This window comes from Rattus norvegicus, chromosome 2 (assembly GCF_036323735.1).
Source record: "Rattus norvegicus strain BN/NHsdMcwi chromosome 2, GRCr8, whole genome shotgun sequence".
NCBI classification, from domain to species: Eukaryota; Metazoa; Chordata; class Mammalia; order Rodentia; family Muridae; genus Rattus; species Rattus norvegicus.
In genome coordinates this window covers 237,042,009-237,069,254 of record NC_086020.1, presented here as the reverse complement: position 1 = coordinate 237,069,254, position 27,246 = coordinate 237,042,009, and the positions used below count along the sequence as shown (strand labels likewise).

Below are 27,246 nucleotides of genomic sequence, written 5' to 3'. Positions count from 1 at the left end.
GCTGGAGGTATCAGCTGAAGTTATCAGCTGGAGACATCAGCTGGAGCTACCAGTGTTTTCTGCAAATTCTTGTGTCACAGTTCTTTTCTTAAGAATAAAGAGTATGTTGCTCCCCTCCCCCCTTAAGTCAGATGAACATATGACTAACAATGGGCCTGGATATCTTGCTTCTAATCCTGAACAATTGGGATTTATCTGTAGGGCCATCGGTGATCTTTTCCCCTCTTTTGTCCCATGCAGGCAAGAAGTAGGTATTTATATCTTTCTGGGTGGCATCAGCAGCGGTGTCTTTCTAATCAGCCTGTCAACACATACCTACCCAGTTAGAGGGGGATACTGATGTTAAGTTAAAATTAACCTTTATTCTGGACAAAGGACTTGTTCCCACCCCCTCTCCCCCAAGACTTTCTGCTCTAATTGCTAGGAGAAAGAGAAACTGAGCCCTCCAGTTAAAAGCCAGCTCATGTCTTTTTAATTATACTTGAAGACTCTGACCTTTGTTACCACTTGCTTGGTCATGTTTCCAAGTTCCCTGTTTACAGTGGTTCACCAAGAGAGAGAAGTAAGAGTCCACAGGGAGGGTTCCATAACACGGGAAAATAGCATCCTTCGTTTGCAGGGACTTAGATTTAAACAGCAAACTTGGTTTAGAGTTAGTGGTCATATTTTGGTCCCTCTGTGTTCCAGCATGGGTTTGAATTTTTTTTCAAGGCAGTCTGATTTATCCAACATGACATAACTGTTCCTGAACTATTCTGCTTGCTAAAGTTGTCAATTCCATTTAGAAAAATAAGAAAGATAAAAGAGGTCTGTTACTTACGGGAATGCCTGGTTTCCCAGAAGGACCAGGAACTCCCTTTTTCCCCTGAGGACCCTGAAAATGGGAAGCACAGTCGTTAACAGATAGAAATACACTTACTTAAACAAGCCATGGAAAAGTACAATGGGGCTGGAATAGCTCAGGAGTGCACACAACTAGCTGCCTGTCACTGGGATGGCCATTTAATTCTCCCAGGAGTTGTTTGTGTGGGGGTCACTTCCTCATGAAAAGTGGGAGAATTTGAACAGATCACATATGACATTCTCCTTTGCTCCAAACACTATGACTTAAAAATTCAAATCATAATTCTGAAACGGCACTGTTTTGAAAATGGCCTGACTTTCAGGCAGGGTCCTTGCCTCCTTTTGAAAGTGGCTAAATTCTAAATCCAATAGGATTTTTATTGAATATCATGTATCATAGCATCTGTTACATGCTTGGAATCCAAAGGCCAAGTTCCTAGTCACAAGACACTGTGTGGTGATGGATGTGAACCAGGAGCCCAAAATGTGTTTCCACGGAAGCACAAAGGACACACTTTGAAATAAAAAAAAAGGGTATTTATTTCCCAAGGAACTGTTTGTTTTTCCATGTGTGAGACGTTTTAAGTCATAATTGATTGAACAGCAACTGGTCTGCCAGGGTAGTTAGAGACTCTCTCTGTCCTTGCAAGCCATTCCATTGTTCTGATGGCATGTCCAAATTATTCTCAGATGTAAAACAGGGAAAACAGTAACCTGGTGTACAAATGAGGAAAAGAATTGTATTGTCATTACCAGCCCTACTTCTCAGAGAGCATCTGAAGTTACCCCGGACAGGACTGTTTTACCCTGGGATGGTCGTTCTTACGACAATCATGCTAAAGATGCAAAGTAAGGCTCACGCAAAATAATCGATCTCAGATGTGGCATCTGGGAAGGTGGGCTTAAATGTTTGAAGTATAGATCACCTGATCACAGAGGAAAAGGCTGTCTCCTGTAAGAGACAAAAGGTCTAACCATTCAGCTGAGCTTGGGAGTATGCACTGCCTAATCCCAGCACCCAGGAAGCTACTCATGCAAGCATGGCTCCAAAAACGTCTTCCACTCAGGCCACAGTGGGACCAGCATAGTAGGATTATGGCAGTTGGGGGCCACTAGGGATGTCATGTGTTTTGGTGGATGCTCCCTGAAGACTTAAGTCACCTTCATGGTTATCTTCCTGACCATGAGAAGCCAGGATGCTACTTTAGTCTGAAGAGAATAAGAACAGATGGGAAACATCTGTCAAATGTAGAATGTTTGTGAGTTTAGGAGTCAGAGGGAGTCAACACATTAGGTGCCCAACATTCAGATCTCTACCGCTACATGGGATGGACATTCAGGACAGATGTTAGGTTCTAGTATAAATAACGCAGACACAGTTCAACTTGTAGCATATTTTCATGTGTGTGCTTCAAACACTCAAAAGAACGAAATACAAGTAAGAAGGTTCATGCACCGTTACATCAATTATCTCAGAAGATGGCGCTTACGTTGGGAATTATTTCAGAAGTTAAATGCTGTGCCCCGAGGGCCCATCTAAAGATGCATGGCAACTAGAATGTTCTTTAGACTTGGATGGGCATTAGGAAGGACAGTAGCACATAATAGCAACAGGAAGTTCATAATGCACAACAGGAAGGGAACTTCATGAACGTGAGAGATATTTTAAAAGGTCCTTTTGCTGATGCTAGAAGGGTAGTCATGGCAACATCTTCTTCTTTTTTTTTTTCCGGAGCTGGGGACCAAACCCAGGGCCTTGCGCTTGCTAGGCAAGTGCTCTACCACTGAGCTAAATCCCCAACCCCATGGCAACATCTTCTTATTGAGGAGTAAGTGTTTAACCAATATCAAGGTTCTGTTCTTTGTCTTGGATCATTCCTTATTACAGTTATTGTCATCCTTGATGAAAGAAAGTAGGGGAGGGTAGAAAAGCCATGGTCTTGCAATGGAGGTCTGCATATGTGCAGATTAGTGAGCAGAACATTGTCCTTGTTATGGAGTAAGTGCTGTGTGCTCTCCAAATTCACACTGAAATTCTGTCATGACAAGGCATAATAGTTGGGCCTCGGGGTACTGAAGCTTTGAGAGAGAAGGCCTTGGAAAGGATTAGTGCTCCCCTGAAAGTGACCCCAGAGAACTCTCCAGTCCTCTCTCCTACTGAGGATACAGTGAAGATTTAGCATCCTCTGATATAAAGGTGCTTTCTCTCCAGAACCCAACTAGCATCCTGACCTTGGGCTCCAGAAACAAAACTGTGTGTTTTTTTATATGCTATGCATCCCATGTCACTTAATTATATGAGCCTGGGCAATGCACTTTTTGTACTGTATTATACTTTATGTTGAGAATTTTTATATTGAAATGTCTCAAAACTAGCACCACAAGGTAGTATCATAACTCAGCTAAGAGTTAAGCATTGCTAAGCACCCACCCCCTTGCATAGAGTAGTCTGTCCAGTAGGAAATTACATCTGGCCAAGGTGAAGGAAATACACAGTTGTGCAGGCTGTCCCTGGATGATTAACTGGGTTAGATCTGTAAGATAGCAAAGAGTCACTTCAACCAAGTCTCCAAATTTGAGTATAATAAAAGCGGACATATTCTGGGATGCCAGACTTAACTTAATTCTATTTTATTTGAACATAAATCCATGGATGGAATATCTGTCCTTATATAGGAAAGGCAAATTATTCTGCAGGAATTTTTTTCACAGTACATGGAAATTTGTGCTTTTCCCTTTGCTCAGATACATTGAAAAAAAAACTCATGTAGTGGTCCACATGGAACCATTTCAGAAGCCCTCCATTCACCAGCACTCCACTGGTTGGTTCTCTGTCTAGAGAAGGTGAACTAGTTCTTATGATAAAGGACATTTTAAGGTCTCCTGTTAATTTAAACATTGTTTTTTTTTTTTTGCTTGTTTGTTTTTGACTGTGTTAATTTTAAAGAAATCTAAAGGATAGTTATCCAAGTTCTCAGCTTGCTCCAACTTCCCTTGAGTGATCAACTTTAGAAAGCAAACACAGACTCAGGGCTTTATGCATGGATTATTCTCTCTCCCTCTCTTTTTTAACCAATTTACTAAGCTCCAGAAGTTTGGCGTTGAGAGGAAAAGAAGCCTGAGGCTTGAGTCTGAGTCTTTGCGGCTCCTGTGGACTTTCACTTATGTCTAAATTGTGGGAATCGTCAGGAAGCAGTGGCTTTTGTCCCCACCTTTTTCTAGAGGTGCCTATTCTCACATGCCCAGTAAAAAAATTCACTGGTTAGCCAGAATTAACTGTATTTTAACTTATAAAAACTTTATAACTGATACAAGATTTCAAAGCAATAGCTTTTGTATAATAACGAGATACAAAATTGCAAAGCATAATGAGACCCAGGCAATTAAGTTTCTGGTTCTGGTTCTGTTGCTAATTAGTTCTGTGATGTTAGGTAACAGCGTACTCTCTTTGGGATTTATGTTTCTTCATCTCACAAACAAGATTGCCACCCAGATGATTTTGAGGGGCCATTTCCAAATCTAAAAACCAAATTCAAAGCTTTGCAAAAGCAAGATGACAGCAATGGGACAGGACTCATCTGGCCACCAAAGGAGTTCTTAATGAATTATACATAACTGGTGGTTATTCTTGTAGCAATTAATGCTAGCCTAAACTCTTAGAGGTCCTAAAATATGCTTGCAGGCTGCATGTACCAGCATGCCCTAGAGCAAGAGCAACTGTTTCCTTGAATCATAGAGAGGTCGAGGCATGGTCTCAGCACCTTTCGGCTCCAGTGCACAGGAGCAGCTCCCCAGCTCTCTGGAAAGGCTGTCGTCCGATACGAGAATTTGATTTTCACTGCTGTAATCCTAACAGAAACTAGCAAGAACCAGAAAGTGTCTTCTTCAAGAGATATGTCAAAAGAGAAACAGGAAACCCAATAAATAGAAAAGTTTTAATTAGAAAAATTTAGGCACTTTAGGATAAAGCCTTGGCAAACATCCACATTCTTGGTTAGCATGCAGCATTGTTTTATGAGACTATAGTTTGTCCCACGACATTTTCTGCTTTAGACTTAAAACAATGCTAAGTGAGATGAAAGCCATCACATTTCTCTGCATTATTTTTTCTTCATGCAGGACCGTTATTAATACTTAACTGTTAATCCTTGTTTATTGAGTGTGCATGGGTTTGTGTATGTGTGAGTGCATATGTGTGTGCAGGTTCATGTGTGTTTGTATGAACACATCCATGTAGCAGCCAGAGGTTAACTTTGGGTATTCTCCCTCAGGCTCTGTTCACTTAAAAAGCAGATTTACTTTGTTTTAAAATTGTACATATGTGTATTTTATTTCTGAATTATCTGTGTGGAGGTATGTGCACATAAGTGCAGGTGCTCATGGTGGCCTGAAGAGGACATTTTATCCCTGGAAGCTCATCTGATAGGTGGTTGTGAAATGCCCAGTGGGGTGTTGAGAACTGACCAGGGCTTCTCAACAAGAATGATTGTTATGCCATCTCTCCAGCTCCTGTCCACCCCTCCCCCACTGACCTACAACTTGTTAAGGAATCTGCCTGTCTCTGCTTCTCAGCATATTTTACACTTGCCTGAGCTTTTAAAATACGGGTTCTGGGGAATCAGACTCAGGTCCTAATGCTTGCAAGGCCAGTACTTTACTGAGTCATGTCTCTAACTCCTAATTCGTTTTTACTAAGGGATCAGATGATGTTGTTATGGGTATAACCTGAGTATTTAAAATGGCCTCTATGTGACTGAACAGCTCTTAAGCATCTATTCACCATATCGGATCCAACCCAGTTTTATTATCTAACCCTGCCAGCTGCAAGCACAAATCCGAGGAAGGACACTCCTCTATAAATGAGGAGAAACAAACCTCACCATTACCTTTCTATCCATTCCTATAAAATTTAAAACTAAGCTACATTACATATTCTTAAATATTGAGTTTTAAGGATTAGAGGTATAGCTTAGTGGTAGAGACCTTTCTTAGTGAGTCCAAGGACCCGGGTTCAATCCCTACCACCAGAAAGAAGATACTTTAACTTTGAAAAAAGAGTGTTTTGAGAAGCAGAACAGCCCATGGACTATATATGTTTTGAGGCCAGATCTGTCTGAAAGAAGTTTAAATTTAGTGAACCAACAGAACCTCTGCTTGTTTGATAATGAGTAATTGATTTGTTTTATGAAAAAAAACTTTTTATACCGAAGTCTATCACACATAATTAAATGGCTGTTTCTACCTTTATCCTACGAGATAGAGTCTTTGCTCAGACAAACTTCTATCAGGCTCTTCATTCTGGGAAAATCTATTCTCCTCCTCCTCCTCTCCCTCCTCCTCTTCTTCTTCCTCCTCCTCTTCCTCTTCTTCCTTCTCCTCCTAGATTTATTTATTTATTTTATTTATATGAGTATACTGTCGCTGTCTTCAGACACACCAGAAGAGGGCATTGGATCCCATTACAGATGGTTGTGAGCCACCATGTGGTTGCTGGGAATTGAACTCAGGACCTCTGGAAGAGCAGTTGGTGCTCTTAACCACTGAGCCATCTCTCCAGCCCCATCTTCTCACTTCTTTATAGAACTGAAGTACAGCAGAGTTGGCTTGGTAAGAACCATGACCTGTCCTCCATCTCTGATCCCTCTGGATGCGGCGTCCATTACTGCTCACCCCATGTGATGTCGGATCACCATGTCCACATCAGGACTCCTGTTAGTCTGCTTACCTGGACTCTCCCTTACTTAGAACGCCGCCCTTGGTGATTTTCCATCCACCAATCCTTACCCTGCTTCTTCCCTACATTTTCATCTGCTGGTCCCATATTCAGAATCAAATTTCTGTCCAACTCTAAACCTCATTGTGGGGATCCCATATGTATTGTGACTGTTATGAACACAGTCTTATGACCCTTCTTTAACAAGCGTTCAGTCGTGTCCCTTGTTAATAAATTCTACAACTGGTTATATTTGATTGGTAGTTTTTCACTCTACAGTGTTGATATTTCTGTTTGCAACCTCAATAACAGACCACCTTTGGGGCTATCCTCAGGCAATATTTGACAAGGCCAGGGTAGATGAAGTGCAATGTAGATTTTAGCCAAAGGATAGGAATCACTCAATCATGGTGTAACGCAGTGTTTAGCAATCCCTCCAGAGGCTCACGGTGATCTCCGTTCAGGAGAGTGAATGGCTATGGGGATTATAAATAGTAACTTCTCATGTGCCTGCTTCCTTAAGCCGACAGCACATTCCACATTATCTAACCAGTCCCACTTACTTCAGATCCTCTCTCTCCTTTCAGTCCTTGTTCGCCCTGGTCACCTGGTTCACCCTTTAACAGGAGCCAAGAGAGAAATGTCATGTAAAGCAGACAAAGAATGAACTATGTTAATGCAGTTTTCTTTAAATATTGGAATTACAGAATACTTTTACAACATACTGGGGGTCCTTGTTGTCCCGCGGCACCTCTGAGTCCTGGGACACCCATATGGCCCTGGGAATAGAAAGTATCATATTAATTCAAGTAAGCTCAGTCATGTGACCTAGCATGTTATCACCTAAAATGGAAGCCGAGTGTTCTAGAACTTAACTTAAATATACTCTTCTTTAAAACGGAATAGAAAATATTAGTTTAAGGGTATTTTGATGAATCCGTTATGTTATCCTGCCATATTTTTAAATGTGAATTAATGGAGAAGGCTGAATGGTGATTAGGATAGTGTATGGTCGTCAAAGCCTATGAATGTGAGTCTTCATAGAAGCCATTATATGACGGATCCGGGGCATCCCGGCCAGTACAAAGCTCAGGGCGATGATGATCAGCTACACTTGGCTGCCTCCCTGGCTTGGCATAGCAGGGAGACCTTTCCACAATGACCACATCATCACCAGTTGCCTCTCTGGACTCTGTGAAGTTGTGGTACAATTCTCACCAACGATAAACCACTTCATACTTTGCTCTGTCTTGGCCAACTCTGACAATCTCATTTGGTTAAGCAGCAAAACGTAAATGTGAGACAGTTAAGGGTTTCGTAGAGCCTTGGGAGAGAGTGTAAGGGAAGCGGTGGATCCTGTCTTAGGTATCGTGACACAGTGAGCTATGGCAGTGGCACTGTGTAAGCAAAGTGGGGACAAGTTCAATCTCAGGGGAACCACATTCCAGATGAAATGGTGAGGACTTCCCGGTAGAGGAGGGAGTGTGGGAAGCAGAGATTTAGGGGACAGGATTGGGCAGTGGATTTGAGAGGGCTATGGCTGTGAGTCTAGTTAGAGAGCTACTGAAATAATTCAGACAAAAGGCATCTTGAGAAGATCAGTTTAGTAATGGCAATCATCTGCCTAGCTGCTTGTCCAATCAGCATGGCTAATCTGTCTTCCAGAAGTGACCACAGAGCATCGACCTTGAGGGAGAAATGTACTGGGAGAAGTAATCCACCAGGTCATTATTAAAAGTATATTATACATAGAGCCTAGAACTAAACATTATACACAATAGATCTAAGGCACTGCCTAATTAAAAAAAAACTAGCAAAAACAGAGCAGCAAAAGACAGGAAAATGTGTTGAGTGACAGGCAAGCAATATGGGGTTCCGGGGTGAGTCCAGGGATTAGAAAGCTAGAGACAAATTATAAGTGTCAGATAGGGTCTGTAAGTGACGATCATGTAAGACTGGAAGCAGACAGAGGACCTTGTGAGCACAGGCATAAGACTGAAGCCACAGGGAAACTGGCATTGTAAACAAGAGTCAAGACATGGAAGGCCAGAGCAGAAGACATCATCAACAGAAATGCAAGTCCAAAATAAGCTTGAGTAAGTTCTATAAGGGCTAAGCGTTTCGGGTGATGGTGTTTGTTTTGTAGCTTGCAAGGATTACCTTATAGCCTTCTTCCCCATGCTCCCCTCTCTCTCCTCGCTCCCCCATTGGCCCCTAAAGAGATCACACACAAAGACAACCAGTGTCATGGATGGAGTTCCTTAGTACAGATGTTACCATTAGGGTGGTTTATTCTTTTGCCAAAAAAATAAAATAAAAAATAAAGATCTATGTGTAGTAGCTTCTTTAAGCCTGCTACACATAACTGAAAAGGGGTTGATGTCAAAAGTGTTACACAATTAAAAACTTGACCTATAACTTAATGATATATACAGTTGACATATGATTTCAAAATTTTCATATCCAGATATTAGAACTAATATAACAAATTATCACACAGATATAATTAGTATGAGGTTCACTGTTAAAACAGAATTATACGAATATAATCTCATAATGATTCTGCTGTGAAAAATATTGAAGAAATAAGGCCTAGAAAAACCTTGAATTTTATGAGTATAATACTATATTATAAATCTTGTAGTTTTCTTAGGTTTTCTTTTTTTTTTTTTTTTTTTTTTTTTTTGTTCTTTTTTTTCAGAGCTGGGGACCGAACCCAGGGCCTTGCGCTTCCTAGGTAAGCGCTCTACCACTGAGCTAAGTCCCCAGCCCCAAATCTTGTAGTTTTCTTAACATCAAATGAATTGAAATGTGTGCAAGAATTAATTCTATTTATTTTACAGGCTTCTTCAACTAACCTAATGAAGCAAAACTTATTTTTTTTAAATGTTTCTCTTCTGAATGATTTGATACGAGAAACTGTTCAAATTCTAATCTTTAAAGCTTACATGGAGCATTAGTTTTCATAGGGCATAGTTTATTATAGACTACTGATAGATAAAACCTACCTTGCTTCTACATGAATGATTGGTAGGCATAATGCAAAGACAGAAGCTGTGTCCTTATCCTGGGTATTGGTTTAAATCTCACCCCTATCTCAGGTCTACTGGGAAATCCCACTGTAATTATATTTTTAGTCCTCAAATATTTATTACATTTCAGTGGACAGAATTTGATTGACATTCCAGAAGTCAAATACTATTACTCCCTACTTGGTAATTTTTTCTGTTCATTGGATAATTTTTATTTTTTTTTGTATATAGTTCCCTCAAAGTCAGTGGTTCTCACCTTCCTAATGCTGCTACCCTTTATACAGTTCCTCATGTTGTGATGACTCCCAACTATAAAATTATTTCTGTTGCTACTTTACAACTGTAATTTTGCTGCTTTATGAATTGTATTTGATATGCAGCATATCTGACATATGGCTCTTTTTAAAGGTCACTTGACCCCCAAAGAGGACAGACTAGAATATATTTTGTAAAGACAAACACTTGTACAGAGAGATTGCCTTTATATAAAGTGTCTTGATTCTCCTGGAAAGATTCTAGAGTTTTCTACATTCTTTTCTACAGTAAACTACCAATGGCAACAGTAGCCATCAAGCCAGATCAAATCCTGGGACCACATATTCTGATGGCATGCCTCTGGCATCCTTATTTTGAATGACGCTACCTGGAAAAGGGAACATTCCACCAATATGCTTACTCCTGTGAGCCAAGCATTACCCCCCCCCACTTACATTTACATGCGTTCCTCACCTCTTGTTTTAGCCTTAAACACAATACAGTTGGTTATTCAGACCTCAAAGCTACACTAGTGGCTATGTCTCAAAAACAATGGTGACAGTTGGTCTTGAAAATGTTGGATTGAAGACTACCAGGTCCACACTCTTCAAAAGCAACTGGGTATAATGAGTCACTGTAGAAGCGGGCAAACCATTTGGCAACTCTCGGTAATTCTTATAAACATGTATAGATTCGTTTTTTTATAAAAATACTTCAGGAACAAATGTGATCAGTTAGAGAAATAGTCTCTCTAAGAATCTAAATTATTATTACTACGTTAATTTTGGACAATGTGTAGATATTTGTCATGCATTCAAAGTTAGATTCATAATTAATTTTGTGCAACATACATCTTGGCTAAGGAGCTTGACCCCTGTATTTTTTCATATCTAAGATTTTTACATCATGTGGAAAGTATGGAGATAAGTGTTGATTTACTATAAAGCCTAGTCACAAGACTAACCAAATAGACACTCAGAAAAGACATGGCCAGCATCAAAGCTTCTGACTGAGTTTCATCTTAGGAACCAAAATAATTTTAGAAAAGACATACTGGTTCACCTCGAGGCCCAGGAGGTCCCAGGACTGTGCTGTCTTCTCCTGGGTAGCCCTAAAAGAAATATAGAAATTTATTAACACAACTAAATTAAGAAAATACATTTAAAATACTCTGTTACTTTCTGATGTGCTTTTGGCTATATTTGCATGAAAACTTTGTAGCTAACAATTAAGTGTATCATATTTTACATACAGTTCTATCATCTATAACTTTTTTGGACATGTTAATCTGTTTTAATTACATAACATTAATCATAAATTTTCTCGACATGTAGACTTTCGATTCAATTACAGTCATGCTGTAGTCATTAGAAAATTTAAATCTAAGTTAATACTCATATGCTTATGACAATTTTATCCAGCAATTACTTCCTCTTTCAATAAATAATTTTGCTTTTATGAAACTGTGTATCATGAAGTACCTTTATATATACTGTTTCACCTTAATCTTCAATTACTCCATGGGAGTATTTGATATATTTTAATATGTTTGAGTTTTAGTTCCTTGGTATTTATATCCTCCTAGAATTTGTAAAATTTCCAACTTGACAAGTGGATCTATCTCTTGCAATATTTTCATGCATTCATTTAGGAAGAATCATAGGTTTAATACATAACTTGAAGTAAAAGGCCAACACCTGTGTGCATGCTCACACACACACACACACACATACATACACACACACACATACACACAGAGACACACACACACATACACACAGAGACACACACACGCACACACATACACACAGAGACACACACACGCACACACATACACACACATGCACACACACACACATGCACACACACACACACACAGATGGACACACACAGATGCTCACACACCTTTTCTCCTTTAGGTCCTGGCAATCCAGAGGGTCCTGGCTGACCTTCAAGGCCCTAGGAGAATAGAAACAAGTAAAGAGATGGTCGCAGACCAAGCAGACATGTGTGTCTGTTACTATGAAGTGTCTGCTGTTACTCATCGCAGTTTTCTGAGAAGAAATGCAAGATAACTTTATAGAAGGTTGAGAATTAAAACATCACAATGCTTTATCAAGGGAAAGAAACATTTTTAAAGAACAGTGTCTATTTTTAACTCTTTTCTTTTTTTTTTTGGTTCTTTTTTTTCGGAGTTGGGGACCGAAACCAGGGCCTTGCCCTTCCTAGGCAAGCGCTCTACCACTGAGCTAAATCCCCAACCCCTTAACTCTATTTTCTTAAGTTTATTATGACTTTATTTTTGGTGGTGGATATATATATATATATATATATATATATATATATATATATGAAGCTTCACAATGGCCATTCTAATTGTACATTTATTGACACTTTGGGTCTAATTTCATTGCATTTTAATCTTTTCATTCACATGTTCTTACTAGTAAGATTTTAATAAAGGAAAAGTGAATCTTAATTTGTACATTTGGGTTATAATATGAACTAAGAGTTCATAACTAAATGCTTTCTTGTCTGTGAATAAACACATTTAAAATTAGAAATATTTACTCTGTATCCTGGGATTCCTGGTTCACCTTCAGGTCCCATCAATCCTAATGGACCCTAAAAATAAAAATAAATATGAGAGAGAGAATAGACAATCGTGTATCTCATTAACCATCTATGTCTGTTATTGAAACCTTTAGACTTTCATGGTTTGAAATTCTACCCAGCAACCAGGAAAACAGAAAGAAGGACATCCCCAATTCTTCTCTGTGTTTCTCCAGGATCACAGAAGTCCCACAAACCATGTTTCTAGTTCATTTCTGGTATATCCATACTCAATACTAAGAAAACCATTCACTTATTGGAATGCCGCTGGCCCCAAAACGCTCTTGGAAATGCAGTTTTTGTCTGTCAAAGTTTGTGGTCACTGAATATCAGGAAGTGGAATCGGACAGTGTTTGATATTGTGACTTCAGGACTCAGAACATCCCTGTCCTCATAGGTGATTCCAGACGCTTGCCAGAGTATGGCTTTAATTCAGGCAAAAGTTGACAGAATAGAAATACTGGAAATGAGTGTGTTGTGACCACAATAAGATTATGGCTATCAGTATTTTACAGATGACCAAGCCATACAAATTAGAAACTGATTAGTGATCACTCTTACTGTATTAAAGAGATCACTCAGACTGCTGAAAAATGGCAAATGTAATGACAATAAAATGTCTTATTTTTCATCTTATCAAAGAGTTTTGCACAGTGGTCTCTCTTGTTTGGGTCTCAAGAGAAAGAGGAGGCAAGAAAATGAAGGCCCCAGTGATTTACCGTGTATTGTACTAAGCAGGTATGAGAATCAGCGTATAGAGTTACATCTGATCAAGCTGCTTCAATATATCTCATAGACAATGTACATTGTGCTATATTTCTTAAAAGGTTCCCATTACAACAATTATTAACTGTGAATCAGAAATTTGGAAAGATTTGGATAGGAACATGTTTCAGTTTAAGAAAGAACTATGAAAAGCCAATTTAAATAAGAATTTAGACATGATATATTCTGGGGGTTTTTATACTGGAATGGAATGATTCATTCATAATACTAGCTGAAAGAAATGCAAGGAAAATTGCTAAAGTTTTTAAAGAAGGCTGTATGGGTTAGGTTGGGATGGATTAATGACCTGAGAAGGAGATGTGGAGAGTGGAGGGACATGTATTTGCTTAACTGAAATAACTCTGGATATTAAGCATAATTTCTGGACCCAAATTTTGTGACTTGAGGCAAAAGTTATGTCTGAACATATGCAAAGAAGAAAATTATTTCTGATGTGCAAACAGTTTCAAACTCTAAACTACGGAGATCGAAAGAGCAGGGTGGGGTCAGCTTGACTAATTTGGGAAAGGAGTCGGAAGCTTTTCCTGTTTCCTCGCTTGTTCTGGGTACTGAACGGCGGCAGCATTTCCTCAGAGGTTAAATGAGGCAGCCTTGTAACTGTGTCCAGAAAGCCAGGCAGGACTTAAGGTTGCTGCTGGCTCCAAGAATGGATACACGGGAGCTGCTGCTAGGAGACATACAATGTGTGAGGGGTAGTGAAAGTAGGGACCACATACCTTAAGGTACCTAAGAATGTATCTGTTAGACATGGGTGACAAAATGTAGAGTGCCGGAAGAAGAGAGAACATAGCAGCTTCTTTTAGAAATCAGAGCAAAAATAAGAAGAGTGCACCAAGGATTTGGGGATATAATACAATAGGGATGTGTGGAAGTTTGTGCTCACACACCTAGAGAAAACACAGGACTTTACGAATGTTCAGTACATAACAGTCTCAAACAAAATTTTAACAAAGCTTCTCAAAACAGGAATCACAGATTATACTCTTGGAGTAGGATGAGACACAAGAAATGAGCAGAAGACAAAAAAGGGAATCTACTTAAATTTTAAATTCTTTAGAATAACTAACTCTTCCTGAGAAGAAAACAAAATCTGTAAGTACAAGCCATTTACAAGTGAATGCTGGGAAAATACCAATATAAAGAGAGATAGCAAGAGAGGGAGGGAGGGAGGGGGGGAGGGAGGGAGACAGAGAAATATAGCCAATGTCAGTCAAAAAGAGGTAGATTAAAACGTTTGTAGAAGATTCTAAGTTTTTCTCTGGGATTTTGGCTATTTCACTCTCATTGGGGTTCAGTTTTTGAGGGGCTCCAAGGCTTGGGAGGTACCCATGTGGCTTGTTCCCTAATAGTTTGTGTGTTTCTTGTTTTGGGTTGACAGGGAGGGAACTTAAGAAAACCCAGGAAAGAGAAAGGAGGGTATTTGAGTTGAAGGGTATTTAAGACAGCATGGAGAAGGAGAAGGAGCCCTCTCCCTCGGAGACATCAGTGCAGTGGGAAGGCCAGCTGGGTGCTTTCTCTGCCTCTCTGAGGTAGCAGGCTTTTGAGTCTTCCTTTGGTAAATCAAATGTTTGGGACTTTGTTTTAAAAACAACAGAAAGAAGCCAGCAACGCTCATAGATACAATGACCTGACAATGTGGTAAAATGTAGTAAAAACCACGTGAGCATCCCAACTTCACTCCAGGAAGGCAGAGAAGCAGAAGAGGTGGGACACTGTTAGTGTAAAGGTGGCATGGAGATTTTACAGACCAAGTGTGCTAGTGACGAGCACGAGGAGGAGACACGGGCAAGGGAACATAGTACATCGAGGAAAGGCCCAAGAGAGACACAAACGGTGTGGGAGAACTCACATCTACGTGTAGAAGAACAGAAGTAAATTCTACATCTGTCTGCCATTCACAAATAAACTCAAAATGGATCATAGGCTCGAATGTGTTGTAACTGAAACTGACCCAAATAAATGCAGTAGAATTTAGTAAAACCTTAGCTCTCCTAGTTGAAACTGCCAAGGAAAGAAGGAAATTTCTGTAAAAGAAGAAAGCGTATTTTGACAATGACACTTGACCCTGAGACCTCAGGAGTGTTCTCACCCGGACAGGTCATGTGATCCCCCTCTCTGAGCTCCAGTCAATGGAATAAGTCAGATGACTGACCGGTGAAGACAGTATCTCTCTTCCTCTGAAGTTTATTAATTGGATGTGTGCTCAGAATACAGAAATAAATAGATTTCTTACAGAGCACTAACGAAATAATATGCTGAAAAGGGGATTATATTAACCCTAATAAAATTTACTGAAAACCAGAATACACCTCATACAAAAGATGTTAGAACAGAGAAAAGACAGAATAGCCCTAATCAGAGCTATTCGGGCAATAAGTAAGGTGAAAAATGTCTTGTGTTTCTTTGTAGAAAGATACTAGTAGAAAGTGAAGGGCTGATTCTAAAGTCCACATAAGACATATGTTCATAGCAGTCTTATTTATGATAGCCAGAAGCTGGAAAGAACCCAGATGCCCTTCAACATAGGAATGGATACAGAAAATGTGGTACATCTGCACAATGGAATATTACTCAGCTATCAAAAACAATGACTTTATGAAATTCATAGGAAATGGAGGGAATTGGAAAATATAATCCTGAGTGAGGTAACCCAATCACAGAAAAACACACATGGTGTGTACTCATTGATAAGTGGCTATTAGCCCAAATGCTTGGATTATCCTAGATGCACAGAACACATGAAACTCAAGAAGGATGACCAAAATGTGAATGCTTCACTCCTTCTTTAAAAGGGGAACAAGAATATCCTTGGCAGGGAATAGGGAGGCAAACTTTAGAACTGAGGTAGAAGGAACACCCATTCAGAGCCTGCCCCACATGTGGCTCATACATATACAGTCACCAAACTAGATAAGATGGATGAAGCAAAGAAGTGCAGGCTGACAGGAATGGATATAGATCTCTCCTGAGAGACACAGCCAGAATACAGCAAATACAGAGGCGAATGCCAGCAGCAAACCACTGAACTGAGAATGGGACCCCCGTTGAAGGAATCAGAGAAAGGACTGGAAGAGCTTGAAGGGGTTTGAGACCCCATATGAACAACAATGCCAACCAAGCAGAGCTTCCAGGGACTAAGCCACTACCCAAAGACTATACATGAACTGACCCTGGACTCTGACCTCATAGGTAGCAATGAATAGCCTAGTAAGAGCACCAGTGGAAGGGGAAGCCCTTGGTCCTGCCAAGACTGAACCCCCAGTGAACAGGATTCTTGGGGGGAGGGCGGCAATGGGGGGAGGATGGGGAGGGGAACACCCATATAGAAGGGAGGGGGAGGTTTAGGGGGATGTTGGCCCAGAAACCAGGAAAGGGAATAACGATTGAAATGTAAATAAGAAATACCCAATTTAATAAAGATGAAAAAAAAAAGACATGCATAAGAGCCAGGCTTCTCTGAGAAGGGAACACAGTGGTGTCTGCTCTGACAGACCCCAGAGGACGAGCCGGGATGATGGACAGAGCAGACTGAGCACCAGAAACAGACGTTGAAGAAACCACTGAATACAAGGCAGCCTTTCATGGGAGTAGAAGAAAATACATTGAGTGCTCAATAGCAGAATTAAAAAGACATTCAATAAAGATGGGGGAAAAAGATGTTCAGTGTGGGAAGATAAACATCTCCCTCCCATAACTAAGAAAATAATAAAACCTCTACCTGGCTTAAAGAATTAAAAACAATGTTATGAATGTGTTAGGATGAGAACATGGAAGGATACTTTAGGTGGGAATAGAATTTTTAATGGAGAAATAAAATCTAGAAAATGTAAAGGAAACCATTGAAAACTTTGACTATAAAAATTAAAAGGTCCTGCTTAGCAAAAGACACAAAATTAATAGGTAATTGACAGAGGAGTCATTTGTAATTTATTCTGTAACATGTTTGACAAATTATATGAGCAGTTTATACTTATGAGTACTGGTTGCAAATCAGTAAGAAAAGATAGCTACCAAATGGAAATGCATAGCATGTATAGGCATATATGTATATATACATATACACATATATATTTATTAACAGGAAACTTTCAGAAGAAAAAATAAATAGTTATAATAAGGAAAATTTAAATATGAAAACAAAAATTACATATATATTCTCATTTATCAGATTCTCAAACACTAAATGAATTAATATGAAATGTGAACAGTGGGGCTGTAGTTTCGGAAAATGACTGGGAAGGCTGTGGGTGTGATTTATGTGTGTGTGTATATACACACATGCATATATAAATGTATGTATATACATATATATAAATAATCAAGGAAAAAGAAACCCATAAATTTGAGAGGGAGGGGGACAGGAGAGAGCCTCAAGGGAGGGGACACAGGAAGGAAAGAGAGGACAGGAAGAGGTGTAATTTCATTTTAATTAAAAATATATATTTAAACATTTTTAAAACTGAATACTTCTACAGATCACGTTCCAAAGTAGAAGCTTACATTAAGTGCAACATTTTGGGCTGCATTAATTCTGACATGTATTAAGTATCAACCACTTTGTTTAATGTTTTTAAAACAGGCAAAACCAGAGAAATAATGACATAAAATGACTTAAGGCCTGGGTGTTAAGGTGCCAGTAAATAATGGCAAATTATCTTGAGAAAGCAGAAGGACCTGGCTCTCGAAGGCCTTGGTGACAGGCCTAGCATTGGCTATTTAAAGGAGATGAGATTAATGCACCCACATGTTATAAGTAAGGTCACAGAATGGAAGATTATCTTTTGAATATCTTCCTTTCATGCTATGACTTTCTTTTTTTCATCTTTTAAAATGTACACTTTTTCAATTCACTATGTTTCATATTGTTTCTTTGCTCCTCTTTTTTTAAAATTATTTAGTTAGTTTTTATTGGATATTTTTAATTTATTTACATTTCAAATGTTTTTCTCTTTCCCAGTTTCCCTTCCATAAACACTCTATCACATTCTCCCTCCCCCTTCTTCTATGAGGGTATTCCCCGACCCAACCACCCACCCCTTCTCTCCTCCCTGTCCTGACATTCCCCTACACTGGGGGTTCGAGCCTTGGCAAAACCAAGGTCTTCTCCTCCATTGGTGCCCAAGAAGGCTATCCTCTGCTACATGTGCAGCTGGAGCCCTGGGTCTGCCCATACTTTCTGAATGGTCCATCACATTCCAGCAATACCTTTTGCTGTCACAGGCTCGGAAGCATCAGGCTTCAGCCCTCCAGGTCAGGCAAAGTTCATGCAGAAGATGAGCTATAAATAGAGACTGGGGAGCTTTGCCCCAACTATTTAGAAAGATAATCTCAAATTCAAGCATGACAGGTCCAAGAGGAGGACAGAAACACATTTCAGCTTAATTTCCAAAGCAATTTGCCAATATGACAGCAGCTTCAGACAGATATTAAATCCCAATTTGAGGTGCTCAATGCATAAACTTTCCCGCTTCGCTTTGGAGTTAAAATCGGATTTTTAAAACTTCATTTCATATTTTATTTCCATCTTCACTTTCCTCCTTCCTTCTTCAAGTCTAAAACCCACTAAGCTGTTTAATGCTGCGGAATGCTTGCAATCCGCGCCATCCCACAGAGATGGATTCAGTTCAGTGGAACCTTCGTGTCCTCTGTAAAGTCAATCAAGATGACTCTCTGAGAGTGTGTGCGGCTCTTTTCCATCCCCAGTGAGTCAGGTCTGAAAAGAAATCAAATACTGACCACAGCACCTCGAGTTCCTCTGGCACCCTTAGGGCCACTGTCCCCAACGCGTCCAGGGGAACCTCTGCTTCCAGCTTCTCCCACGGGTCCTGTTTGTCCTTTATCACCCTGTGGACGACATTTGCATGATCAAAATTAAATGTATGACTCCTCTAGCTATACCACGCCCTTGAGTGATGCAGAGGACATGTGGCAAGGAGAATTCTATGGATAACTCTTATCATAATTGCTGTCTTGTTTTGTGACGCAGGGTCTCACTGTGTACCTCTGAGTGGCCTGGAGCTTACTACGTACGCCAGGTTGGCCTTGACTTGTGGGCGAACCTCTTGTTTCTGCTGCCTGGCAGCTAGGATTACAGGTGTCTGCTGTCAAACCCAGTCTGGATTTGTGTAAATTAATAACTTTGCTTCAAGTTACCAATACCACAGATTATCATTAACAATAAGAAACTACCATCACATGCCATTTAAAAATAATGAGTTTTGAAAAGATATTAAGAAGGCATTAAAAAAAAAAAAAAACAGGGTTGGGGAGGAAGGAAGAAAGCCCACATGAAAAGATATATAAAAAAAATTACCTTTTTCCCTGTTCGACCTCTTTCTCCTGGGGTTCCCACAATTCCTTCAGATCCCTGATCATTTGATATAAAAAAGAAATAAGTGATTAAAGAGAAAAGTCTAGGGTTCAAATGAATACGTCTATCAGATAATCATTAAAACAAACACTAAATATCATGAAGGTTATTTTTTAACACTATTTTGTGTATAGTTATTTCTCACAAGGTCACAGTAATTAAAAGGCAGAGCTGTTCCCAAGCTATGAGTTTCATATGCACATGCAATCAACATAAACTTTAAACCATTCTTTAGGAAGGAAGTTTCTTGGAATACACCCACTTTAATTAAGGCCCACGTGATGAAGGTGCACCCCGGCGTACTCAGTGAGCTGCACTTAGCATTTTGTTGAAAGAACAAGGTTTAAAAATATCTCACCTCCATGGTCAAGGCAAGTCTCAAGATCCTACTGAAGTGGAGAATAAAAAGTAGATGGAAAGAAAGGCAAAAAAAAAAAAAAAGGCAGGGAGAAAAGGGGCAGTCATAGTAAACTAAAATAATATTTTAATTTCGACTGGTAACTTGTTTACTTTGCAAAATAAAGATTTTAAAGCAAAAGTAGGGTGCTATACGGAGTTTATATCAACAATAACCAATAGAGGGCCAGGCTGCCAGTCCGAAAATAGGTAATAATTACAGCTTTCTTTTCATTAGTTGGAGCTGGAAATGGAAATTTCAAATTTGTGTCCCCGAAGCTTGGCAAGCCTCTGCAGACAAGAAATAAATGGTGGTTTACCGCCCTGCTATGCAGGCTCTTGATAAATATTTGCTGAATGAATAAACAGATCCCCGAGGAAGTGACTCACACCCTACAGTTCCCAGCAAATGCTGTTCTAGTCTCAGTCTCTGAGTCCAAAGCAGCCATGTCCTATTGCTGCATCACAGCTGCCTTCAGAGGTAGAAACGGTAGCTGCAACCACTCGGAGGACTTTTCCCTGCAGACAAGCAACTTTTCCACAAGAAGGTGATTAGCCTGCAAGAGTTCGAATTGCCCGACTTGTCCAGTTTGGGCACTTAATCGCCACACAGGGAATGACAAATTGTTTAATTTACTAAATGACTCTGGGGTGAGAGATTTGAGTCAGTCATTAAGAATGATCACTGCTCTTGCAGAAGACCACAAGTGGCACACATGATTCATTACCTAACTCCAGTTCCAGGCAGATGCAAGCCCTCTGTCCTCTGTGGGCATCCATATGCATAGTCCCACACAAACGCATACATTCTCATGTGCTCATACATAACTTAATTTATTTAAAAAGAAGGCATTTGTTTATTCCTCAAATAAAAGGAAAACCTAATAAAAACTCTTGGAAGAGTTACTGAGACCTGGTGTGATTACAGTGCATATAAAAATTTGAATAATACTGGCTTAGAATGAAGGTCCCAGTAAAGTTAGTTTTCACTAAGTTCTGCCCTTTAAGCATATTTTGAGCACTTAAACAGATATAAAGAAAATCAAAACCCAACAAAAGCCCATGATACAGAATAAGAGGTGAAGACAATATCCCCTTTCACAAGAGGGGAGGGGTGCAATCATTGTCTGAAATGCTCTGATATTCCCACTTATTTCTTCAGACTCTTAGAGCATTCCTCCTGCTCCTCACACAATATGCCACTCTTCTTGCTTTTGCCATTATCCACCACATCTTTAACCCTTTCACCTTTCTAATCCTGTTGTAACTGCTACAGGATTCCACATTATGGCCAAACCACAGTTTAACCTTGTTCCCTAGCAGCTAGTCTTCCTTCTCCTTAATAACGTTACAATAAGTAAATCTGGGTATGACTATGACCAGAGTTTTTAAGTTTTTTTCTCCTTGAACAAAACTAGTTTATACTTATAAACAAACTCTCTCTCTCTCTCTCTCTCTCTCTCTCTCTCTCTCTCTCTGTGTGTGTGTGTGTGTGTGTCTATGTGTGTGTGTGTGTCTCTCTCTGTGTGTGTATGTATGTGTGTGATTTTTTTCATATGTGGATAATCAATTTTTACACTACAATTTACTGTATAGTGATTTTTCCTCATTAACAAATAATGCATAATAAAATGATCAAACATTTCAAAATTGACTCAGACTGATTCTAGGGTACTTTTTTTATTGTCATCTATGAGCCATATGAAGTTAACCATAACCTGGTTAATGTAGGTCAAGTCATCCCATTGGCTTCCCTGTCCAGGCATCCCCAGGCTGTTCTTTAAAACTATCGTAATATTCACGTGATCTCTAATTGTCAGTACAAATTTTGAGTTAATTTTCATCAGTCAAGTTCCATAAAAACATCCTGTAGGGACTTTTGACTGAGATTGAATTAAATGTAAACTGACTTAGAAATGTTTTCACAATAGTAAGTCTTCCTGGTCTTGAATGTTATACATCTGTCCATATACTCAGGTCTCTTAGGATTTATTTAGGTTATATTTTTCTCAAATTATAAATATCTACAAAATTTTACAAATACACTGTTAAGCCATAATCCAAGGAGCTTATTTTTGTTGCTGATTGTAATAAAATTCTTTGATTTTGTTAAAGAAACAAAGGAGCCATTTTTGTATATTAATATTTCATTTCACATCATGATGAACGCTTACTAATTATAATTTATAGACTATCTCTTTATGCAAGATTTCTATTTATTATATGTAAATATTATTATTAATATTAAGAATAAAGGAGAAATGTCAACCTTAGCTCATTACTTAGGCATTTTCCAACCAAGTATAATAGTGAAAATGTTAATATAAAGTTTTAATAAATGTGTTTTGCTTTATCTGTTGGAGTGACTGTATTCCTGTATTAAATTTTGTAAAATATGTGACTCAGATTTATTTTTTATTTTTATTTCTTTGTGACTCACATGTATAATATTTTAAAATGTTAAACTTTTGGCTTAACAAAATACAGTTTTGGTATGAGGAAATTCAACAAACTTTTAGGTGTTATCAATATTTTTAGATGAAGCAAATTTAATATGTGTGCTCACTGATATGTGCGACCCCCACCTGTCAACAACCAATTCTTCTTAGGCACCACTTGTTTACAGAAGTACTTACAATTTGTGGGTCTGCAATGCATGATTAAAGTGAAAGTGTTGACAAGGATGACAGTGTCTATGACTGAGGCATTTCTTTGAAGATAGATTGCACCTTCATCTCTGTTTTCAAACCTTTTCTCGCCCCATTTCAAAGTTATTAGTCTTGTCTCACAGCCCATTAAGATACTGTAGCATCAAATTAGGAGTTGACGTTCTCTTCCCAAACTTTTCTACACATGCTGCTTACACACATCTGCTTCCTTCTCTGTCAGAGAAATAAGGGTCTATTCCCCGAGTGAGGCCATGCCTACCTTATGTTCTTGATCATTCACTTACCCATGACCCCTCCTTCTGAAAGTGTCCAGGCTAAGTGCACTATCAACATTTCTCCTGAATGCACCATTCCTAACTCCACCCATACAGGTTTAAAGCTATGTGAGAGAATCCTCAAGCCTATGTGTTTCTTCCCTTTTTCTTTCTCCCTCCATTTCCTTCCTTTCCTCCCTCCTTCCCTCCTTTCCTCCCTCCTTCCCTCCTTCCTTCCCTTCCTCCATCCATCCTTTTTTCCTTCCCTTTCCCTTCCTCTGTCCCTCAGTCCCTCTGTCTCTCCCTCCCCTGTCCCTTCCTCCTTCCCTACCTTCATTCCTCCCTTTATCAGACATTCATTTACTTCTGAAGTTTTCCAGAACCATTTTTCTAGCTTACTCTCTTTCTAGCAAAACTCTTTTTTTTTTGCTAGATAGTTGTGCCTATTCCTCTCTTCACTGATCTAATCTCTCATCTCTCTTCAGTTGAGCTTCTGATTCCACCACTGCAACCAACCTCTGGAAAGTGAAATCTGATGGATTTTTTGTTTGAAACAATTTTTTTTGTACTTAAATCTTTCTAAACCCTTTATTTTCATTGCAACATGCTTCCCTAGTTTCCACTTACGTCTTAAATCAAGATGTCTCCTCCTCTATCCAGCATTTTAATACTGGAGAGACCTCTTCTCTTTTATCCTCCCAGGTGATCTCCTCATGCCCCATGTTGTTAAATACCACCGGAATTCTCATAATCCCTAAACCATGTCTGCCACCATCCCCCTACCTTGTGAGATCTCTTCTTGAATTTCTAACAAGCTTCTCAAATTTTATGTACTCAAATTCAACTCTCAAATTCCCCCCTCCCACTCCAAACCTGGTCTCTCCTTGTCCTCCTGTCTCCATTGCAATCAGGCAACACTATAGAAATTATTAAAGTAAGTTTCTCTCTTGCCTATTTTATACCAGAACTTTGCCTATTCTAACTAAAGCCTAATGAGAGAATGTCTTGAGGGAACTGTTCTATTCTCCTTTTCAAAAATGTACAAAGTCAGTCTTTAAGGATATCACTAGAAGGAGAGGCATGCGACTAAGACATAGAAGCAGTGAGCAGAGGTCTTCTCCACAAGGAGGAGAGAGAAGGCGTCGGGGAGAATTAACTGACTCCTCCCTCCGTCTGAACTTAGTCTGATGTTCATCAAGCTCCAGAGGTCCTTCTGCCCCCATCCTCTCCCAGGTTTGGAGTTGAAGCTTTGTAAAAGGTTATTCAAGCTCAGGTCCTCACGCTTGTGCAGCAAATGTTCTTACCTGCAGGCCATCCTATGCTTATCTCCTTTCTATAGTTAATATATGTTGAGCAGACACAGAAGGCATCTTGATTTTGTGTAGTGAGAAAAGAGGCCAGGTTGAGATTCAGTCTTGAGTGTCTTGAGTTTTATGGGAGCAGTTACTTTGCTTTCAGAAGGGCTGTATCCCATAGATTGTCTTTTTAACAAGTTTCTTCATTGTATGGGATTTATGTACATTAAAAATGTACAGCACTCTTATTTGTAGTGGACTCCATTATCTTTTTGTCACTGTCCATGGTCTTTTTTTAAGCTTTACCTAAGATGTCTCTGCCTATTTTAAGGCCACAAAGATTTATGCCCCTACCCTCTGCTGCCACACTTTCCTCCAAGGCTTTTAAAGTTGGAGCTTTAGAGCTTCTATGAATTAATCTGTTGAGTGAACAGTGACCCACTTAATTTTATGCACACAAGTAGATTGATGCTCCAGCATACTTCTTTGAAAAGATCACTATTTCCTTAATGGACTTGCCTGGTGCATCACATGATTTCTCATCCAAATGCATATTGTTTATCTAAGCTTATCCTTTGAAAACTCTTGGTATTAGAAAATGTTAAACAAAGCAGAAGTTCTCACCAAAGACTATTCTTCTGCCTGAATCCTTTCACTATCCCCTCCACTCTCTGAATCAAATCTGCATCCCTTACTATGCCTTTAAAAGTCCTACATGTTCTGTTTCCTACCAATTTCTTCAAATTTAACACACACACACACACACACACACACACACACACACACACACAAACAAACAAAAAAACCAAACCAACCTCTGACTAATCATTGTGCTGTGTTGCTTTCTGGGCCTAAAGGTGCCCAGCCGACTCACTTACACGCCACTGCGTTTGCTGCTCCATCAACCATAAAGGATTTTCCTTTAGTTCTTGGAATGGATCTAAGCTCAGTCACCATTATTCAAAGAAGGTATTACCAGCATAACCCAGCATGTTATGTTTTCTGTCTTGATGATTAGTCTTCATGCTCAACTTTCCAAAATTTAGAATCATCCGGTAAGTGAGAATCAGTTGAAGAATTGTCTAGCTCATGTTAGCCCATGGGCATGTCTATGTGGTATTATCTTATTGGCCTTAATTGACATGGTAAGGCACAGCCCACTGTGGGTAGCACATCCCCTAGCCATGTGGCCCTGAACTGTATAATAATGAGAAAACAGCTGAGCACATCAAGCAATTAACCATCAATCAATCAATCAATCAATCAATCTATGATCCATGAGTTTAATCGCTCTGCTCTTAACTGTGGATGTGACTAAGACCTTGATTTCCCTCATGAAATAACCTAGAATTATGAGCTAAAATAGTCCCATTTCTCTCTTAAGTTGGTTTTAGCTAGGGCATTTTATTATAGCAACAGAAATGATTAGAACACCACCCTTAACTAATTATTTTTCCTGCCCTTAATCTGTTATTTTCATTCAAGACACTAGTCATTTATATTTTTAAACTTGACATTTTTTTGCTATTAATTTACTTAGACCATTGTGTTTATTCTCATCTATTGACTACAGTGTGTGACTATGGACTTCACTATTCTTAGTTTCCACTCTATATGCCCAGTTCTTAGCAGAGTTATAGAATCATAGAAAGTACCAGAAGCTATCTGGACATGTGTATTTTATAGAATCATGCTCTGAAGGGCTGAATAAAAATTTTAAAATGCTAAATAAAAGTGAACGTTGCTTCCTATGTGTCTCTGTGTAGGTTCATGCATGTGAGTCCAGACATCTGCTGAAGTCCAAGGGGCCAGATCCCCTGGAGCTGCAGTTACAGGTCCTGTAAGCTTCCAGACATAGGAACTGAACTTCAGTCTTCTGCCAGAGTAGCTGTGCTCCTCACTGGTGAGCCAGCTCTCCAGCCCCAATGAATGCCGTTTTAATGCCATGGAGCCTTCTCTTCTGAAGAAAATCCACAGAGAAGCTACAGGTTAAGTAGATGCGCCCTTTCTGATGGAGGCAGGAGTATCAGGAGCAGAGCCATGTTAAGTCAACAGATGTGTTGGGGACATCTACAGGAGTCTCAGCCTGTCGCTCGATGCAGCGGATATACGAAGTGCAAGACCAGAGACTGGCTTGCCCAGGGATGTAGTCCTTCGGTGGCAACCGGAAGTTTGAAAACAGTGCGCAGGGTAGGACTTCTGTATCTCTGATGCTTACGATGGAACGAAACCTTAGCAGGACAGTCACAGAATATACCCAGGTGACAGGATTTAGGTATGTTTTTATTCCCAAATGTCATTTAATGTCACCAACCCCAAATTCCCAATCAAAATATCCCCAGGGTTACCAAGGAAACTCTCACTCTACCTTAAACAGACCAAACAAACAAACAAACAAACAAACAAAAGCGTATTTCAGTAGGTCTGACTGGAGTTTTCACTAAAGGAATAAAACAAAATAATCTCATTTTAATACGCCCTACTTTGGAGTGCTGCACATGTGTTTAGAGATGAGATGCCATTGCAGTAGATCTTCTGATGTGGACGGCCGACCATAAGTTAGACAGATGTTCTTTACTAGAGGAGATGTACACTCGGGCAAGTGAACATTTCTGAGTAGAATTCATGCATAAAATATGCACATTTTCCTTGGATTTTGATTTTGTCAATTGATGCTTTCCTGTACACTCCCTCCTTCAACACTCACCTCACCCCCACTCTTCCAGAATGAAGGGCTTCTTTTCTTGAAAAAAAAAGTCTTTTCTTTCACCCTTTTCTTTGTTTATTTTGTAAAAATTGAGGCAGCATCTTTGTGACATGGCCCGAGGATCAATTTTAAAAGCGCAAAATAAAACCACCATCAGGCTGCCTGATTAAGCAATAGTTCCTTGGATCATAAAATTCTTTTGAGAAAAAAATGCCATGGTATTTTTATTGAGTTTATAATCTGAAAGGCATTTAAAATTCCAAAGAGAACAACAACAAAAAAAGAATAAAAAAGAAACGCACATGTGTTGTTG

The 27,246-nt window shown here is 39.4% G+C and overlaps 1 protein-coding gene across 7 annotated transcripts in view; it reads right to left on the bottom strand.

Annotated features, from left to right (window-relative positions):
* Window positions 1-27,246, bottom strand: part of Col24a1 (collagen type XXIV alpha 1 chain) — a 257,186-nt gene that overhangs the window by 60,514 nt on the left and 169,426 nt on the right. For 5 of the 7 annotated variants that reach the window (XR_010064497.1, XR_010064498.1, XM_039103871.2 and 2 more), the window contains 9 exons: window positions 19,556-19,609; window positions 18,979-19,086; window positions 12,415-12,468; window positions 11,749-11,802; window positions 10,898-10,954; window positions 8,717-8,770; window positions 7,282-7,335; window positions 7,120-7,173; window positions 821-874 (listed from right to left, as the gene is read on the bottom strand). Coding sequence is in view for 3 of the 7 variants with exons in the window: in XM_039103871.2 (XP_038959799.1) it covers window positions 821-874; window positions 7,120-7,173; window positions 7,282-7,335; window positions 8,717-8,770; window positions 10,898-10,954; window positions 11,749-11,802; window positions 12,415-12,468; window positions 18,979-19,086; window positions 19,556-19,609 (543 nt within the window). In the remaining 4 variants the exon portion in view is untranslated. Of the gene's footprint in view, window positions 1-820; window positions 875-7,119; window positions 7,174-7,281; window positions 7,336-8,716; window positions 8,771-10,897; window positions 10,955-11,748; window positions 11,803-12,414; window positions 12,469-18,978; window positions 19,087-19,555; window positions 19,610-27,246 lie in introns of those variants that run through there. The other 2 variants (XR_005501386.2, XR_005501387.2) reach the window with 2 other exon arrangements.